We start from the raw sequence: 18,733 nt of genomic DNA, 5'->3' as shown, positions 1-18,733 counted from the left end.
CTCTGTAACTGAAGGGGAAAGGGATCCTGTTCAGGGTAGTGCTATTGTTGCCTGGGTTTTAAGTTTCTTAACATATTTGTTCTTGTGATTAATTTATTTTTGTGATGCTTTTCCTTTCTGCTCAGTCAATAATTGGAAAGGCTGATTAAAATATATGGTATCTTCATATCCAGTCTGGCCTGCTGCTTTTGAGAGGGAAGAAAAAACCTTTAGGGTTTGATTTTTGTGCATACTTCATATTAGGGAATTGAGGACCTGGAGAATAAGAATCCTTTCAGATAACTAAAATGGACACAGTTGCAATGTCTTTTCCTTTGTGTGTTTTCAGTGTGGAAGAGTTAAATATTTCTGAAGAGAAAAGTAATTTGTGTGTTTGCTAAAAAAGGAACCTCAAGCACTGGAAAAATCTACTCTTATATGTGCAAGTCGGTATCGAAACAGGAAATACAGGAGGGTCAGAGCATAAACATTTGGAAGAGGGCTGACAAGTACAATCTGACTTATTACCGTGCCTTGAGACACCTCCTCATCCAAAAAAACTGAAGGATTGTTTATAAAAGGCCATGTCAGTAAGAATAAAAAATTGGCAAATGCTAAGATATGTGAATCAACTTGGAGAAAGATATTAGTGTATCTAGGCAAAAAAAAAAAAAAAAAAAAAAACCACATGGAAAAATTCTGACATTTGCTTAGCTTTGTGACTCTGTTGGAGATATTATTGCAGTGAATTTAGTGTTACATTTAGCAGCACTAGTGAACTGAATTTTGTTGCTAAGCTTGATAGCACATGAAAGATTATGATGTTAGTAAAAATGACTTCTTTCAAATCAGCCACCCGTTAAACACACCTGAAGAGGAGATGCATTTGCTTTACGTCCTAATTATGTCAGTCATTTGATTTTAATATTTAGGGTTAAATGGAAAAAAGGCCATTTCTGAAGGAAAACTTGAAGTTGAAACAATATATTAAGACACCTGCAGTAAATTATCTCATTTTGAAAGAAAAAAAAAACAGATAATGATCTAAGAAATATAAGCATGCAGTGTTCTAATGATGGAACAGAATTTAGTAGAATAACAGAAAAAATCTCTTTATTTTTAGTTCTTAACAGGTCTGTAAACAACTGCAGGTGCCTGCAGATGAGTATGCGGTTTTGTTGCTTTGATCCAGTTTAAGTTAGTATCTTTTTGCGCACAAACTTGTATAGAAAGAATGAAGAACACAGATTATAAATCATGGAAATTTCATTTTCAGCCACCTGCCTAACTGAATAATAATAAGCCCAATAACCTAATGGTCAGTATTATTTTCACAGCTTAAGGTGATGAAGTTTCAGGATGAGTTAGAGTCTGGGAAAAGACCCAAGAAACCAGGCCAGAGTTTTCAGGAACAGGTTGAACACTATAGAGACAAGCTGCTCCAGAGGGTAAGAAATGTTCTTTATGTTTGGCTCTGATTCTGTGATAGGCTTTTATTGAGTTTATCAAATGTAAGGTGGCATTAAATATAACAGCACATGATTCTCATTGAAATTCTATTGTGATGTCAAACTGCATGTCTAAGTCCAAGTGCTTTCTGCAGAGTAGATATAATCTCTCTTTTTAATCAAAATAATGTAGTATTTCACACTGTACAGATGGTCATCATTAGAATGTACTTGAAACCTTAGAGGTCACTTCTGGATCTACTACATAAAGCAAACTGTTAGGTGTGGGAAAGGAAAAGGAGAGCTGTCAACTGAAGATGTTTATCAGACTTTTAATTTTGCTTTTAGTAATTGATCCATTGTGCTAAAGACTTCCAAAGGAAGAGAAAGAATTGTACTAAGCAGCATATGTGCTTCTGATTCTCCAGTGTCTAAGATTTCCTGGATAATTCCAGCTCATACTGTCACCCAGAAGTGAATAATTCTGTACCATTACTGTTTTTAGAAGTCCTTTCTGGACTATGAAGTCAGAGCAGCTTTAAAAATTAGCATCATATGTGGTGTCGTGTGATCTTGAATCTTTGAAACATTAAGAAAGGACACGTAATCTGTGTGGACAGTGCATTTAGTGAGAGACTAAACGGCAGTTGCTTCTCCAGTCTGGTTTCACAGTCCGTCCAATCAATGATGAGAATAGGTGCCCATGCAGCTTTCTGGAAGCTAAATACAAATAGGCAGTTTTCACCAGGTGTTTGTCACTTGTTCTTTGCAGTATTCGGTGATCAATATCTGACTAATTTACTAAAATAATTTTGCACAGTACCTTGAGGAAAGAGACTTGTAAAAATTAAGCTTATCACTGAAGGAGATTTAAACATTTGTAGGTTGATCTTAGCAGTTAAGATTTTAATTTTTATAAGTGACTTTCCTTTTAAATGTAGCTGTATCCTAAAACTTCCCTCTTCCTCAGTGTTTTCTGTAATTGGAGAAAGAAGTGATTTGTACAGTAAGCACAGGGTATTTAGTGAGACAGTAGCGCAAAAAAAATGTAATCATAATCCTGGTAACTTTGTTAGGTGCCTTCTGTTGAATTAGTTCAACCAGCTTGCAATATTTTAGATTTTTTTAAATAATTATTTCACTTTCACTTTAAATGATGGAGGTAATATTTAGTTAAGAAATATTTAATGACAATTATAACAGATGTTCTTTAAAACAATAACCCTGTTGTTAAGGGAATAACTTTATCTTTTGCTTTAATGCCATAATAAAGGTAATTTGTATAATAATATTGTAATATTGACTGTGATTACATTTCCAACAAACTTGGTGGTTGGTCATTGTTACCTGTCTAACTTACTATAGAATAAGCTTTCCAAGAGTAAATTTCTAGTAGTGTTGTATATTAAGAGAATAGTAACTTAGAGCTGTTTAAAATGCTGTTTATTCCTTCTTACCAAGATGAAATAATTAGTTGTGCTGTCAGATAGGCTAGGCACATCTCAAGAACATCCCCTTCCCCCTCCCCCCCCCTTCATTTAGCTAAATCACCCCTTCTTTGTCTTCTTTATGGGGTATGCAGGGAATATCTGTTTATTTTTTGCCATGGAAAGCATTTTTTATTGCCAGTACTGAAAGAAGCACATCTCTTGATCTCTGTGTTCAGACTTGCTGATGGTTTAGGTTTATTTTTGAATAATTAATTTTCTAACGATTTGACAGACAGACAAAGAGTGTTCAGGGTATATATTTTCTTTCAAAATGGTTCTGTGGGTATCTAGATGATACTTATGGGGTATTTTTGACAGATTAGATGTTATTGCAGAATCTTGTTTGTATTTTTGTTTTGTCTTTAAATGTCTTCTAGTTATGAGATTATCTCAATTTTTAGTCTGGATTAATAAAGATGAATCCATGAAAGTTTTAAATAGAAGGAGGTTTCTGATATTATTTAATGTTTAGTTTAGTTTAGAAACTCTATTACAGCTGTAACGATACCGTGAAATTTTCAAAATTGAAGACTGTTAATTTCTAGTTCACTACTCAGACTTTCTCACATTGGGTGACATCTTTTGTGCTTTTGTCAGTGTTTGTGTTACAATAAACATCTATGCTGTGTACAAAGCAGCAGTAAAGATTTGAAGGCTGGGTATGTCATGACCACTAGTTCCTTCCCAGATGAGGTGCTGTGTTCCTTCAGTGCTCAGTGCTTTTATGCTGTTTGTGATTAGCTTGATTGTCTTTACTTAAAAATTAGTCACACCTCACCTGAAATCATGAATGCTTTTAATAATTTAGGAAAAAGAAAAAGAGTTGGAAAGAGAACGTGACAGGGACAAAAAGGACAAGGAAAAATCTGAATCCAGGTCCAAAGATAAGAAGGAAAAGGAGGAATGTACACCAACAAGAAAAGAGAGGTATGGCTTTCCTTGGAGTAAAGTGGATGGGAGGAGAAAGCTCACAGTTAATATCTTTGTATACAATGGCAGCCTTGAAATTATGTTGTATCACACATTTTACTTAGAAAGAAAGCCACAAAACCACCCAAACAAAAAACCACCCAAGAACAAAAAAACATGCCCTGGATATTAAAACATGCTTCAGAATTTTAAAGGAATTGTCATTTTTATCCTGCCTCAAGTGATGTACCTTTTTGAATAGAATCCCCTTTTGGCTCATTTAGACCCCGAGGGAACATGGTAAAGTAATGACCAGTTGAAAACAGGGTATATTTAACACTCTTTAGCAGTAAGTTGACTGCAGTGTATTAGTCAGAAAACTGTACTGAAGTCATACCACAAATTATTTATGGTGGTTTAAATATTATTCATCTCATAGTGAAAGTTGATTAAAACAGCTAGTTTTAAGGTAGCTGACTGTACACTCTGATTTTCTAATACTTGTGTAGCCAGACTCTTCTATGGTATTAAGTGTAGAGATGGTAAAATGCCTTGCTTTTCGGGAAACTATGACAGAATCTTTTTACACTGCAATAAACAAAGATGAGTCACAGTCCTTAGTTTTTTTTTTCAATCAGAAAAAATCTGGTGCACATGTTGCACTTGCCTTTTTTTTTTTTTGTTGTTGTTGTTCTAAAGTGTTAAAAAGCATATTACTTTTCAATTACTTAAAAGTATCTAACGTTGCATTGGTTAAATAAAACATCTACAGAAAGGAATAAATTTTTTTAATATACATCTGTGTGTCTGCATCTGCACATACATAACTGTATTTGCTTTCTTTGCAAAGGAAAAGACGACACAGTGCTTCACCTAGCCCATCTCGCAGCAGTGGCAGTAGACGAGCAAAATCTCCATCACCAAAATCAGAACGCTCAGAGCGCTCTGAACGGTCCCACAAAGAGAGTTCACGTTCTCGATCATCACATAAAGATTCTCCCAGAGATGTCAGTAAAAAAGCCAAAAGGTAAGCTGGTATCTTCTCTATTTCAGGTTGTAGGAAAGTTAAGTACATATGTGTGGTTTTGTAGGTGTTTTTTGTTTGTTTGTGTGGTTTTTAGCAGAGCACATCTGATACACAAGTATTTTCTCTCATAATAGAGTATACTGCATGTTCGTGGTTAATATCTTTGGACACTCGGTGTCTGAAATGTATACAGCCTTCTGCCTTGATAGCTCAAGACTCTTCACAGTGTTCTTGTTTACCTCTTTACTGATAATCTTGAGAAATACCGATTCAAACCAAAGCACCTTGCTGCTTTATTAGCTTTTTATTTTCAAAGGACAAATCTGCTGTAGCCCATAGAACTTCTAGAGTTATAGTGAACATGCAGTCTTTCACTGATGATTTGCTTACATGAAGTTGCTCTCCCATGGTTTTTTTTTTTAATGAAAAAAAATCTAGATTGGATACTGCTTACAGGGTTTTGTTTCTGAAGTAGGTATTTCCTGCTTTCCAGACAGACACAATTATTTCTCTCTAGTTAATGTTAAATTTGGGGTGAGATCTTATTACTGTATTGAAGCTTTTGTACCTCAAAACTCAAAAGGTTGGCTGCCACTTCTTTTAGTGGTGTACAATGTCTTAATAAAATTCCTCAGACATGCTAAGGAAAATTCATTTGATGCTGTTGAGAAAATTGTAGTACATGTTTACAGTAATTAGAATCTTGTGTTCTAAGTTACAAGTTCAAATAGAAGTAGAAAAGTATTTGAGTTTGGTTTGTTGTTTTTTTATAGTTAGTATGATGATCATTCAATTTAGATTATATCAGATTAATATATTGGGTGTGGGTTACAAGACAGTAAGTTTATTCAGTGTCCACTCTTTTTGTGGGGTTACATCACAAGCTGAACATGTTTGAGAGTCAAAAGTTTTTCCGCATAACAAAACTCAACAAAATTTTAAATTTCTGTATAGGCTGATACAAGAGCCAAGTTGGTTGAGGCATATGTGGAAGGTTGTGGATTCCTTCTGCTGGTTTGAGAAGGACATGAGCTGGTGTTATTTTTCTTGTGGGTTTTAAGTACTGAAGTTAAGCCCAAAATACATTAAAAATCTTATAATGCAAACTTTTTTTTCCTAAAAGCAAGATATTGTTCTGTTACTTCCCCTTACAAGAGAAGATTTTCCACCTTGTATAGCTCAATAAATGAATGCCAAATAACTGCACAAAAAGTTGGTATTATCAATTAGTAATTAGTACATGACATAAAACTTTTTTTTTTTTTGGAGGTCACCATCTGGCTCCAGGACACCCAAAAGATCAAGAAGATCACGATCCAGATCCCCTAAGAAGTCAGGGAAAAAATCCAGGTCTCAGTCCCGTTCTCCTCACAGATCTCACAAGAAGTCAAAGAAAAGCAAACACTGACAATGTTAATATTTTTTATGATGCTGTCACTTACTGGAAATGCGGTTTTGTTTTTGTGCCTGAACAGTCTGTTAAAAAACAAAAAAGCATTCCTGTTTGGTTTTGTTTTTTTTTTTTTTTTGTGAATGCACGTGTATACTCATGAGTATCTGCATCTGTAGACCTGTCATTGTTTTATATTGTACAAAATATCTTCATTGTGACTATTTCCCAAAAGAAACATTTTTGTGTTTAGAAGTTTCATCCAAAATGCGTGTAACTGATCTGCTGGCAGTAGTGATATTTTGTTTTAGAATGTTGTGACATAGCAGAAATAACTCAAATGTTCCCCCTTTTTGTAGCTTTGACAATTTGAATTAGATTTCAAATAAAATCTGAACAGAAAATTAAGATGTTGTTTTCTTGCCCCACTGGTGATACAGATCTCTAAAGGAATTCATAGTTTGTTTGGAAGTACTGTGTATTTCAGACATACTATGGTGCTTAGCTCTTTCAGTATAGTTGTAGCTCTGTTCCTGTCTTCACTAGTTTGACTATCCAGATGAAAGCACCTTTTGAATCCAGTGGATGGGTTTTCTTTCCTACCATGATATTTTACTGTAAGAACAGTTGAACAGTCTGGTACCTACCATGATAAGCTTTACAAGTAAACCTTTGCTTTGTATTTCTCCATTTTAATTGCAGGGGATATTTGTGACACCAGAGTAATGTTTTTGTTTGTTTTTAAAGAACAGCCTCTGCAGAGATGCATCATGTATGTATAACATATATATATGATGTATCAATAACAAGCCATATTTATGGCATGCATGGGGAACAATAAAAGGACATCAAGCCTGAGTTTCTATGACTTCTTCATTAAGTATAGGCAGAATAATTGCAACCTACAGTACACTATTGTTTTCTATAACTAATTTTTACTTTAAAAGGACAGCTTTTACATTATTTTATTGAATTTATTCCTCTGTTGTGGAAATCCTTCAAAATGGGAGAATATGCTTTTCTTTTTTTTAATTTATTAATATTTTGGAATCAAGAGGCTGTTTAACTTTTTTTAATGTTAGGTTTTCCCTTCTCCAAACCTGTTCTGTGTGTTAGGCATTGATGTGGCTTTAAATTGCTTCACCTTGGTCTCTTCTCATGCAGCCTTTCTGTGGGTGGGAGGCAGGGGGGGATGAGAAATGGGGAGGGATCAATGTTTATACTTGGAGGTGTGGGGATATTATAATAAAAACATAAAATTGAAAGGGATCTGGCTTCCTGTGAACTGTTTCTAAAAGCAAAAGCTGTACTTAACTACAGGCACAGAGTGCTGGATGGTGGCCTCCTATTATACTTGCGTATCTACAGGTTTTATGGTGTTAGAATTTTGCAAATGTTCCAGGGGCAGTCTTACATTGCACATGTATATAGCTGAAGAGGCAACAGTTTACAAGCAGAATCTGAAAGGTCTTTTGAAAAATGTGCATATTTAATTAAAAAAAAAATCTCCATTTTTTTCTTGGTGGGAGTCTTTGTTGTAAGATTATATAAATTGTTGCAAAAGTGAGAAGTGGAGAATTCTCTTTGCTAATGAGAACTGAGAGATGATTTGGAATACTGAAAATATGGAGGATGCATGTGTACTGTAAAGACTGATTTAGAATGAGCATTCAGTAGACGCACTAATAAGAATACACCTTTTATCTGTTTATATTTCATTATAAAGAATCCATTTTAGAAATATACAGAGTTTATTTTTTATATTTTTCTTTCTCCTTGTAACATAAGGTGTTTCAGATGTACAGATTTTGGTAGCTAAACTATTAGATACTAAGGTTGTTTGTTTGTTTTTCCTTAAATGCGGTGTATTCACACCTGGCACAGACTAGATAAGGTTTTCTAGAGCAAAAAGTAGGTACTAAAAGTACTAAAGTAGGTACTCCCTGGGGACAGGGAGAATCCTAGCTTCACAATAGGAAGATCACTTCAGATCTGTTTAACTTCTTTAGAACTATTACTATTATCTTGTAGCTGTTTATAAATGGAGGAGTGATAAATGTCAGCGTTCTAGGTAAAGAGAGACTAAGGACAGTTTACCACAGATAGCTGCAGAATCAATTGTATATTTCATTTAATAGCTAAAAATCCTCAGGGTAGAAAATCACTTAGCATTATAAGTTAGCCATACTTTTCAATAATTAATTTTGATATCCTCTTTTACAGAATTCTCCTAAGTGATTATAAAAGGCTCAAGCCAAGTAGCTAGAGAGCTAAAGGGGCACACCCATTAGACTTTATTTTGTAACAGCTTTATTATGCAATAACTTTTTTCATTATCTTTTATTCTCTAAATACCATCCTCGTACCTCTTGTTCTTTGCTTCATATCCTGGGCTTTAGAAAAGCTTTGTACCTAACAGTCTTTTAAAAGCAATTAAGAATCTGTATCCTTAACTGGATGCCTGTTTGTTTGTTTGTTTTCTCCTGTTGAACATCTTTTGATCCTACTTATTCTTTTCATTTTCTTCACTTCCTTTATAAATAGTTTTGTTTATAGTTTGGCTTTTCTGCAAATAAAAGCAGGGTGGAGACAGCAGCTGGTAACAAATCTTTTGTAAAAGATGTAAATTAATATTGAAGACTGAAAATTAGGCTGTGAAATTTTTTTCCTTAGGTTGTGTTGCACTGACAAGGTATAGCCACAGTCTGCCATTACTGTGTGACTTTTGTTTCTGCAGCTTTTTGGGGTGAAATAGTGAAAAATCATCTAGTTGATGTAGGATAGGGGTGATTAAAATATTGATCCTGGGATTCAGGAAGTAGCATTGAGATGAACGCTTGTGAAAAAAAGCTCTGACCTGGGGAACTGTGGTCCAGTGTTTCCAAATGCTTTTTGTGCTTGTACAGAGCCCATTACCCTCTAACACCCCCCCAGGCACTGAGTGTCAGACCCTCGCTTTGGGCAGGGGAGGAGGCACAAGTGGATAAGGGGCTTCTCTCTCCTCTCCTGCCCTGCCTTATGGATGATATCAGAGGTGTATATTCATGCCTCAGGTTTATCCAAAGCCGAGAAACTGAGTGTAGCTTGCTACAGCTGCATTCTAGTGCAGCTGAGTAACCCCCATGCAGCCTGAAATAGCAGCTGGTGAGGCCCGTCTCGCTGTAGGATCACGTTAGAAATGGAACATAGATGGCCTGTTCCCAGGTATGTACAAGAGATTGTCGTGCTGATGTGTTTTGGTGAAGCCTACCCAGCACTCCATAGGACCTTCAGATATTTATCTGAAGGCCTTCTATGTACGGAGTTGCAAGTTCTTGTTTTTTCTGTATCGGTCCAGACCTTTGTGAGCGTGTCTGCCAGGCTTACTGTCACACTCTGAGCATGTGGGCCCTGTTCTCAGTGGAGAAAAGCTACTTGGCTGCATAGAGTCTCCTTCCGACGATTAAAATCTTTCCTTACCAGTGTTACAGAAGTGTTTATATTTGAACTGCCTTTTTTAAACTCTGTGACTTCCTTTGACTTCTCTGCACACCAGCTGCATATACCTTTTGCAATACTATTTGAGGAAGAGTTGGTTTCTGAAAGTCTGTGTCAGGTTATTATTTGGGCACTAGGCATTGTGCATGTGTTCTCCCCCCACTCACCCTTGGAGGTTTTGAAGTGTAAGAATAAACGGCTTATGAACATGGGTAACAAATTATGTTTTCCAAAGCATATATTTAGAATCGCAACTATTGCTAATGTGCGTTCATCTGTCCTAGTGACACAGAATGTACTGCTGCTTTCTGCATTTACAGATCACCTTCTGTACTAATATAGCTGCTCTACCTAAGCACATGTGAACCCGTTCAAGTTGCTGGATTATTGTATTCATTGTGTTTTTCTGCATGTAAAATTACAGCTGTGCTTTTTAGTTATGATTATACCCACCATCGGGATAGCTTTCAAATTTGTACTGGTTTTATTTAATAAATTTCCAAGGCAGATTTTATAGCTGAAACTGTGTAAAAATTGTATCAGACCTCTGCTGTGGCATGAGTACTGCCTGAGACATCTGAGATGGAGCACCAAAATGGGACATCCAGTCATAGACTTGGGGGAGGTTTGGGGGGATCAACTAGTGTTTGAGGTGTGTTCTTGGCATGTTGAAAACAAAATAGTGCTGTCTCTGAACTATGCCTGCAAGAGGAAGGTATCTTGAAGGAGTTCATGTAACACGACTGAAAAACTAGAATCTGATGTTGAGAAAAGCAAGATCAGCCAAAACCCGCAAATCTTCTGAGCACCTTTGATCACTTTAGGCACCTTGCTTGTGGGTTTTTCCCCCACAGGCATTTACAGTCCTTTGGTGGAATTAATGCTTTTAATAAAAATAAGCAGCATTGTTGTATTTCTGCAAATGGATTAAGGTTTGAACTTTCTATCTAGTTTTAGATTGCTGGCTTGCTGTACATAGGTGCTTGAAGAATTTGGGGCGAGACATTTCTCAACTACTGTGAGTCTACACTGAATACTTGAGGACATGTGTAATTGCCTGCATTAAGGTAAAGGTAGTTCTGAAGGATATTTGAATTATTGCCTTTTTAGTAAAGACTGCTCTACTTCGTATGCATTTTCTTTGTTGAAAAATCTAGATTTGGAGCAGTTATGAAGGTCCAACAAGAGAAGTGAAAACAGCTGAAGATGGCAGCAGTGGAACAATCTAGATGAGAATTTTACAGGTCTTTTCTTTTAAAATCAACTCTTCAGTATCATGAGATTTATCACATTACAAACCTGATACTAGTAGTCAAACCCTGAAGATTATCTCAGAGTTTACTTTTATGAATAGGGCTGTCGAGCTCATAAACTTACATTTTATTAAAACAACTCACAGTATTATTCAAAAATTCGTTTTTGTTTTCCTTGCTGTATGAGAAATTGCAAGACTTCCAGTATACTGCCAGTTCATGCCGCTGCAGTAACTGCTGCTTTTCAATTTGTAAGCCACTCTTGTAAGAATCATAACTAAAATGCTAGTTTAATTATGTCCACATGTATTTTTCCCCATGTAGGATGCAGAAGTCTTAAGCAATTGCACACTATTTTTTCCTCCACCTGCTTCTGTCAGTGCTGTCAGTTTTCATGGGTAAGCCTGTTCCACTTGTCACTTCTGATGTCTAATCTTGTACAGGGATGTTTTACTCTGTAACTCTGTCATAAGCTGGAAAGTTTTCTGTTTGTGGTTATTTAAAGAGGAAATGGTAGTTTCACATGAACTTTTGTCTTGCTTTTGGGTTTGTATTTTATGCAGAAAATTTTCCAAATGACATGGCGACAATAAAATTGTCAGTTTGCTGATATCAAGACATGGTTTTATTTTTAACCTGTAAGAGAGTGATGTTCATGTGTGTTATGCTAAGGGCAGTTTCTTGGCCTCACCAGCTCTTCTGCTGGTTGATGTTGATTCTGCCTGTGTTGTTGAACTGTAATTGCTGCTGCTGTTCTACTGTCAACAGTGACCTCTGTGCTTCTCAAACTCGTTAATGAGGCATGGGCTGCTCACTGTGTAGTTGTTTGTATAATCCTCTCTTGAACAAAGAAAACCTCTTGCTTGGAACTGCTGCTTGGATATTAAGATGAGCAGCAGCTTTTCAACACTAAAATGGTTTGCATCAGGTGAAGGAAAGGGAGCCCGTGTCATCTCATAGCATGAGGTTGTGCGTTCAGGCTGGGCCAGTGATGCGGCTTGTTGCTGCTGTGGGGTGCACGTCCTGTTCCTGCCTTCCCTGGGCCTCCTCTTACTTTTCTGTCCTTTCTGGTGCCTTTGGTGCCTTGTCAGTAGCCAGTTCGATTCATTAAGGGAAAACACTGTTGTTTGTGTGCTTTTTTTCACTTGGTTGACTCTGCTGGCTTGGTGAGTTGAATTGGCTCAGTGCAGGGAATGGGTGGACAGTGAGCAGGATGGTCCTTTTTTGGTAACGGTTCCCTTGCAGCATGCAACTCCATCCACAGTATTTTCATTTGGAGCATGTGTTTTGATAAGTTGGGCTGAACTGATGCTGCACCCTGCATCCTGCCCACTTCTGCTCTGGCCATGTGCTCCTGTTGCTTTCCCACCATCAGCTCTAGCACTTGTTAGACCGCTTTCCTTGTGGAAAGGTAGGAGAGGCACAGGGTAGGCAGGTTCATGTGATGAGATGCATGGGAGGAAGGAAATGAGGAACCGCAGCCACCTCTGTTAGCAGCAGTGAGCTGTTACACTGGCTGTGCGCCTCTCCCGTCTCACCTTTTCTCCCATGATGCTTGAACCCATCAGCCAAATCTGAGAGGAACAAATACGTCCAAGATAATTTAGTTTCTGCAGGATCTGTGAAAGACCAAAGAAAGGAGAGACCTCAGATGCTCCCACAAGATGGGAAGGGCTGGAATATGAACTCTTGAGGTTGTTAAAGACCAGAACGTTCATTTGGAGGAGATTACAAATCCCAATTATTAACAATCTTCACTTAGAGCTCACAGTCTAGAAACACGGTATGTTGTGATATCCCTGGACCTGCTTGTTCTATTTTTACTCTTGTGTGGACTGGAAAATTTCTTGTAGTTGCTTGCCTTAAATACAGACCATCAGTTTCACTCTTCAGGACCCTGTTAAGAGGTTGCCTGCAAGCAAGTGTGGAATTTCTTTCCTGATTCTGGTTCTTGAATCCCAAGAACTGAGGCTGGACTGAAGTTTGAGACCTTGGTTATTAGAACTTGTGTATGGTAAGTGTGCCTGTAGAAAGGTGAGCATGGAGAAAGGGTAAACATAAGGTATACGTAATAAGTCTCAGAAATCTTCTATTAAAAGATATAACCTAGAAGAATAGGTTAATTCTGTGTGACAGACTGTTCCGGGTATAAAATTTAGCTGGTGTGGGAACAGGAGGGTGGAATTTATGCATGCACTTTGGATTTGTGGAAGATTGATCAGGGAATTGGCCTGTGCTCAGGGTTCAACTTACCATTGCCATCAATCAAGATCATCACCAAAGTCATCACTGGAGGTAGAAACCAGTTTTCATCTTTTTAGCCATGCTAAAAAGGTACACCTTTGATGTTTCAGGGATGATTTAACCAGATCTTTTCACCTGCTAGATACTGAGAGCTAACAGTATGCTGTTGCAAACAAACTCAGACACTGGAAATGAACTTTCTGAACTTAGTATGGAATAGAGGTTGTTACTACAGGTGATACTGGTCATTTTCATCATAAAATCTGCATCTCTTGGGTTGCTGGTGGCTTACTTTTTTCTTGGCATTTTAGTTTATCTTCCCTGCACTATGGGAAAAGAACTGTCTGTTGATTAACTGAATGGAGAATATTGCCTTGGGCAAACTCTGGAAAAGAACTGGCTATAAAATTCAAGACTTAAGACTGGAATTGAATTCTGGCCATTGTGTGATTTGAGGGGCTGTGGATTCTTGTCCTCTGTTTTTACAGAGGATAACTATACTAGATAATTAAAAAAAAAAAAAAAAAAAAAAAAGGAGGTTTACAATCAAGCCTGATTTCTAGGCAGATAAGTTTCACCAGCGGTGCTCATCTTTCATGCCAGCCTGTTGGAAGTCCTCACTGTGATAAGGAGTAGAAATTTGATACTGTTTCAGACAGGGAGTCCCTTTTACTCAAATCCTGAAGATTTTCACAAGTTAATAGTAAATGATTTAATGTTACTGAGTTTTCAAAAGATGCAATGATTTCAAGATCTTTCCTAGACAGTCATTTTATAGCATGTTGCATGTTAGTTTTGTGAGAAACACTGAATTCTCAGTCTCTTTTGTCCTAGGCTCTGTATTTGAATTTTAAGACAAGGACTGGGGACTCTCTTCCTTGGGATTTAAATTTGCCTGATCTATAGTCAAATGAGGACCAGCTATTTTGCTCCATCATCTGAATGCTTAGATCCAAGGGAATGTTGCTGCATGGCTTCTGCTGCCTGCTGTCCCCCCGGGGAACAAGAGGCAGGGAAGGCCCCCTGCACCCTGCAGCACAGCAGGAGGTGTGGGGTGACACCCTGCGCAGTGCCGGTGCCTGGGCAGAGCCCCCGGTTTGGGGGTGCTAACCAGGGGGAGAGGCGTACTGACCAGCTGAAGAGATTTAGGGGTTCCTGGGCACTGCAAACCATAGGGGTGGAGGATGTTAAGACCTTAATTAACGCAGGTTCATGGGTATAGTTGTAGGGAGTTTAGAGATACCCTAATGTGTGTGGCAGAGGTAGCTCTTACATGTGACCTGCTAAAGGTTTTGGACGCTCTTGATGTGAAATAGTACGTTGCCCATTGTTTTAAGGTACGTGGTTATAAAAGTAGAATTTCTTAATTTCCTTTAGAACATAAACCAGTTACACAACAGCTGAGAAAAAGATTTCTAATTTTAATAAAAGTCAAATAGAGACTTAAGTACACCGCAGTGTCCTCAGGACATTCATAAAATTCTGGAATTCCTTCAGCTGCACAAACAGGGATTTATAAATATTTATTGAAATTACCTTTATTGAAACTGTCACCTGTGCAACTGGAGGTGAATATAAAGGAGAAAGGCGGGGGGGGTGGGCATGGAGGGGAACAGCTTGCTACAGAAAGGTTGTGCACTTTGCTATATATTTCTGGTGTATGACTAGCTGGTTTAATTTTGGTCCATGCCAGCTGCTTCTGCAGCACAGCTTCTGCACGCACAGTTCACAAGGAACATTCAGGAGAAAATGAGTACTTTAGAAGGCAGATTGCTGCACCCATTGCTTAATCGGATGGCTGCTGAAAACTCCATCATTATTGGAAATGGAACTGTGTTTCAAGGGAAATCAGCTGCCACTACTGCATGTGTTTGATTAAGCCGTTAGAAGTAATGCACGATACTAAAAGGAAGGGTGCAAAATATAAACATCTGCAATTCTAAATGCTACTATGCAGACTTTTCTCACCCATCTCTAGCAGTGATATCAAAATACTGTCTTAAATTCATAGATCTCCAAGTTTGGGCAGCTACTCAATTTTATATAAATTTTGTTTACATTTTGAGATCTATAGTTTGTGCCTTAGTTTTAAGAACCTCACTTCTGAGCACTGTTAGAGCATCTATTTTATCCTAATTAGGCTAGATACAGGAATTTTTGAACAACACCCAGGACTTATCACACGCTATGTGTATAACAGCATAAACCTCCATCTTTCATCCAAAAATAATTTGTTTTAAAAGATAAAGTCTTGCTGAAGTATGACTTCAGGAAAGATTTCTTCACCTTGTGCCCACTCCATCCTTGTCAACATGAGAAAGGCAAGTCTTAAAGCATAAAAATATCCAGTCAGAAAGTGTTCCAGTAAGGATCAAACCTTTTGCAACCCCATTGCTTAAATTAAGGGATTTTAGAGGGGAAATCTCAGAGAAATCTGGCTGGGGTAGTATCACTTTGTGGGGCTAAGAACTCATTCATCTAAGTAGAATTTGGGTTGTCTAACTATTACATGTGGCAATAATAATTACTAAATATAAAAATTAAACTAACATAAAATATTTCAGCATTAAATGCAAAAAAACCAAGTTTTTTCCTCGTAGTTTAAATAGGGGAATTTTAATCACTGTTACTCACCCCTCACTTTATATATTGCTTGCTGCAGAGTTTGAGGTAAATACAACCACCTTATTTATATCTGAGGGATGACTGGATTGTACATATTAAATATTCATTGGTATTGAGTTGCTTGAAGTGATAACTTGACTACTAGGTCTGAAACTTGTTCCGGGAGGATCGAATATTGCAGCTGCACTGAACCTGATTGATTTCAGTTGGGCTCTGCATGGGTGTTTGAGTCCACCTGCACAGAATAAATACATATATAACTCCAGTTTCAAAAAATAAGATTCCATTTTGCAGCATGTGGGTCGAATTAAAGAGCTGCTCGGACCCATGTTTTCCTCGGTAGAGGTGGAGCAGCATAATGAAGGCAGTGTTACTGTCAGAACTTGTACACTCCCTGATTCAGAGAGACGTAACCGCTGTGTAACAGCAGGGAAGGTGCAGAATCCAATTACAGCTTTTACTGATTAGTTTTGCCATTTCAAATGCTATACTTGTAGTTCATGTTTGCTTATCTTTGTTATTTGCTAAATTTTAAATTGTGTAAGAACTGGAGACGGCTTTGTAGGTTTTCTACAAAATTTCATACCTGTCCTCAAGTGAAACGTAAGGAAGGGATTAATTTCAACTTCATGGTATTTTAATGATTTTTCACTGCTGTGAATTGGTTTTGCTCCCTGTAGTCTCTGTCCTTTATTGCATCAGTGCTGCAGTACAATATTGGTGGGGGACACTGTTTTATGAACTACGGTGTCTCAGTGCTGCTATTGTTGTTCATTATTTCATGTAGCCTAATTGATGCTATTACGGACCATTCCAAAATTAAAAATAAACATTTCTGCTTCAGCTGGGTGAAGAACACTTCGTCTTTAATGAGCATGTAAAGCCCAACAAATATGTGATCCATCCCTTTATAAAAGGGATATAAGCAAAGTCCTTTTGTATGTGAAGAACTCAAGCATCAGGACCAAAAAAAAAAAAAACTGCTAGAGTTTTATGCTGCAAGGTGCTTCAGAGGTATATCCCTTTTCACTACATACTGTGTTTTAAAAGTTACAAGTCAGTTGTTTTAAGCTCATGAGGTTTAAACTTTGCATTTATTTTTCCAACTAGATAGAGATGATTTTTGCAGAATGTGGATTTAAATGCTTCCTCTGGAGCGCTGAAGGTAAGAAATGGCTTCCCCTTCCTCCTCACCATTTGACGAAATACGGGCTTTTCTCAAATATTTAGTGGCTGCTTTAATTCTGCTATTAACAAGTTACTTCTATATGAAAATTCACAGTCCCATTTTAATACTGCTACTTGTGTCACTGGCAGCCTGTGAAATGATTCCCCGGCTTGTCCCGTGTGGTTTGGGCGCTGCAGGACAGCGGGGCTGGGGTGGCAGCAGTGTCCCTGAGCGGGGTTCGGTCCCTGCTCCCCTCGCGCTGCCACCCAGCCCAGCAAAGCTTCGTGGCTTGGTGGAGCAAGCCGGGGAGCGGAGCCCTCCTGCTACAGAGGTCATCCTTCACACCCGGGCTGGAAGGACTTAGCTCTTTGATAAAGGCTGCTTGGCCGTTCATACCCCTGTAGAAAATCTGGGAGGAGTACAGAAATCCTTTTGATAAGGGATATAAGGATTGTGTACACATTTAGCTCCTTCACCTGGCTGTACTGTTTTCTTCCATTTTTTAAATAGCATGCTACCCAAGAAGAGACATACAAGTGAATCACTCTTCTCCCCTCTATCAGTGTAAAAGCGTATGCCGTAAGGCCGGACCCATGCCGTTCCAAAAATGTTTCAGTAAAAACTTCTGTCAGTGTCATCCCTGAGCCAGGTGCTGCTCTCCTACCTTCTGCCCTAGAGATGCGGGCCATGTGCATCCTGTGAATGGTGGGAAAGGCTACAACCAGTGTCACCCATCACTTCTGTAATTGCCGATGACGGCTCTGCCCCCTCTCCTCTCCCGTCGGGGAACCTCTGTCAAAATGCCTGGACGTGTCCCTGGCCCAGCGCCCCGGGGCCGCCCCTGCTCCCCCAACCCCGGGCTCCCGCCCTGCCCTTTCGGGGCCGCTCTGGGGCCGTGTCTTCCCCAGCCCCTCTGCTCCCTGGAGCTGCACCCGCGCCTGCGTTACGCTGCGTACAGCGCTGGGGCTGGCAAGCAGCAAAGTTCTGAAAACGCCCTTTTAGTGCGCGATACCCGCCCTGGGGCGGGGGGCACCGGTTCCCCCCGCAGCAAAGGGAGGGGGGGAAGGGGAGCGCTGGACACCTCGCCCCCGGCGGCCGCCCCCCGCCTGCCAAGGGGCAGGGGGGCAGCTGTAGCCGTTATAAAGTGTGTCTAGGAACTGCAGGAAGATCCCTGTCTGAGCTGTATCAGGAGGATCCAATTTGTTGGGGTTTCTTTTGTTTATGTTTTTGGAGAAGTTAAGAAAGTACCTTCCACACATCGGAGTTTCTGCGGCTCCCAGGTTAGCGATGCCGGGGGCCGGAGCCGGGGCTGCGTTTCAGCCCTTTTACGGTTCCCGCCCCCCCCCCCCCCCCCGTTTAGTTTTTTCCGTTACCGGCGCGGCTTCGCTGCCCGAGGCGCAGCGGGGGCCGGAGCGGGCGCCCCCGGGCCCGGGCTGACGGAACCCCACCACCGCCAGGAACAACGTCGAGCGGCGCCCGTCGCACCCCGGCGTTTCAGGCCCGGGCGGGCGGGTGCCGTACGGGCCCGGCCGCTCCCGAGCGGGACGGTCCCTGCGGGAGACGCCGGGGCGGGGGCAGCGCCGCAGAGCGGCACCGGGACCGGCGGCGGGAGCGACGGCGGCGGCCGCCAATGGGGAGCGCGGGGCGGGGCGCCGCCATTTCGGGCCGCGCCTCCGCGGCGGCGGCGGCGGCCGGGGCTCTCCCCGCTGCGGCGCGGGGCGGG

The 18,733-nt window shown here is 39.7% G+C and overlaps 1 protein-coding gene across 5 annotated transcripts in view; it reads left to right on the top strand.

Annotated features, from left to right (window-relative positions):
* Positions 1 to 7,780, top strand: part of LOC104361642 (U2 snRNP associated SURP domain containing) — a 47,232-nt gene extending 39,452 nt beyond the window's left edge. For 3 of the 5 annotated variants that reach the window (XM_042793236.1, XM_042793248.1, XM_042793233.1), the window contains 4 exons: positions 1,317 to 1,427; positions 3,726 to 3,844; positions 4,677 to 4,853; positions 6,123 to 7,780. In XM_042793236.1, the coding sequence (XP_042649170.1) occupies positions 1,317 to 1,427; positions 3,726 to 3,844; positions 4,677 to 4,853; positions 6,123 to 6,261 (546 nt within the window). In that variant the 3' untranslated portion in view covers positions 6,262 to 7,780. The remainder of the gene's footprint in view (positions 1 to 1,316; positions 1,428 to 3,725; positions 3,845 to 4,676; positions 4,854 to 6,122) is intronic. The other 2 variants (XM_033005364.2, XM_042793240.1) reach the window with 2 other exon arrangements.
* The last annotated feature ends 10,953 nt before the right edge of the window (positions 7,781 to 18,733 follow it).

Source organism: Tyto alba, unplaced genomic scaffold (assembly GCF_018691265.1).
Source record: "Tyto alba isolate M040663 unplaced genomic scaffold, T.alba_DEE_v4.0 Super-Scaffold_10, whole genome shotgun sequence".
NCBI classification, from domain to species: Eukaryota; Metazoa; Chordata; class Aves; order Strigiformes; family Tytonidae; genus Tyto; species Tyto alba.
This window is presented reverse-complemented; position numbering and strand designations above follow the sequence as displayed.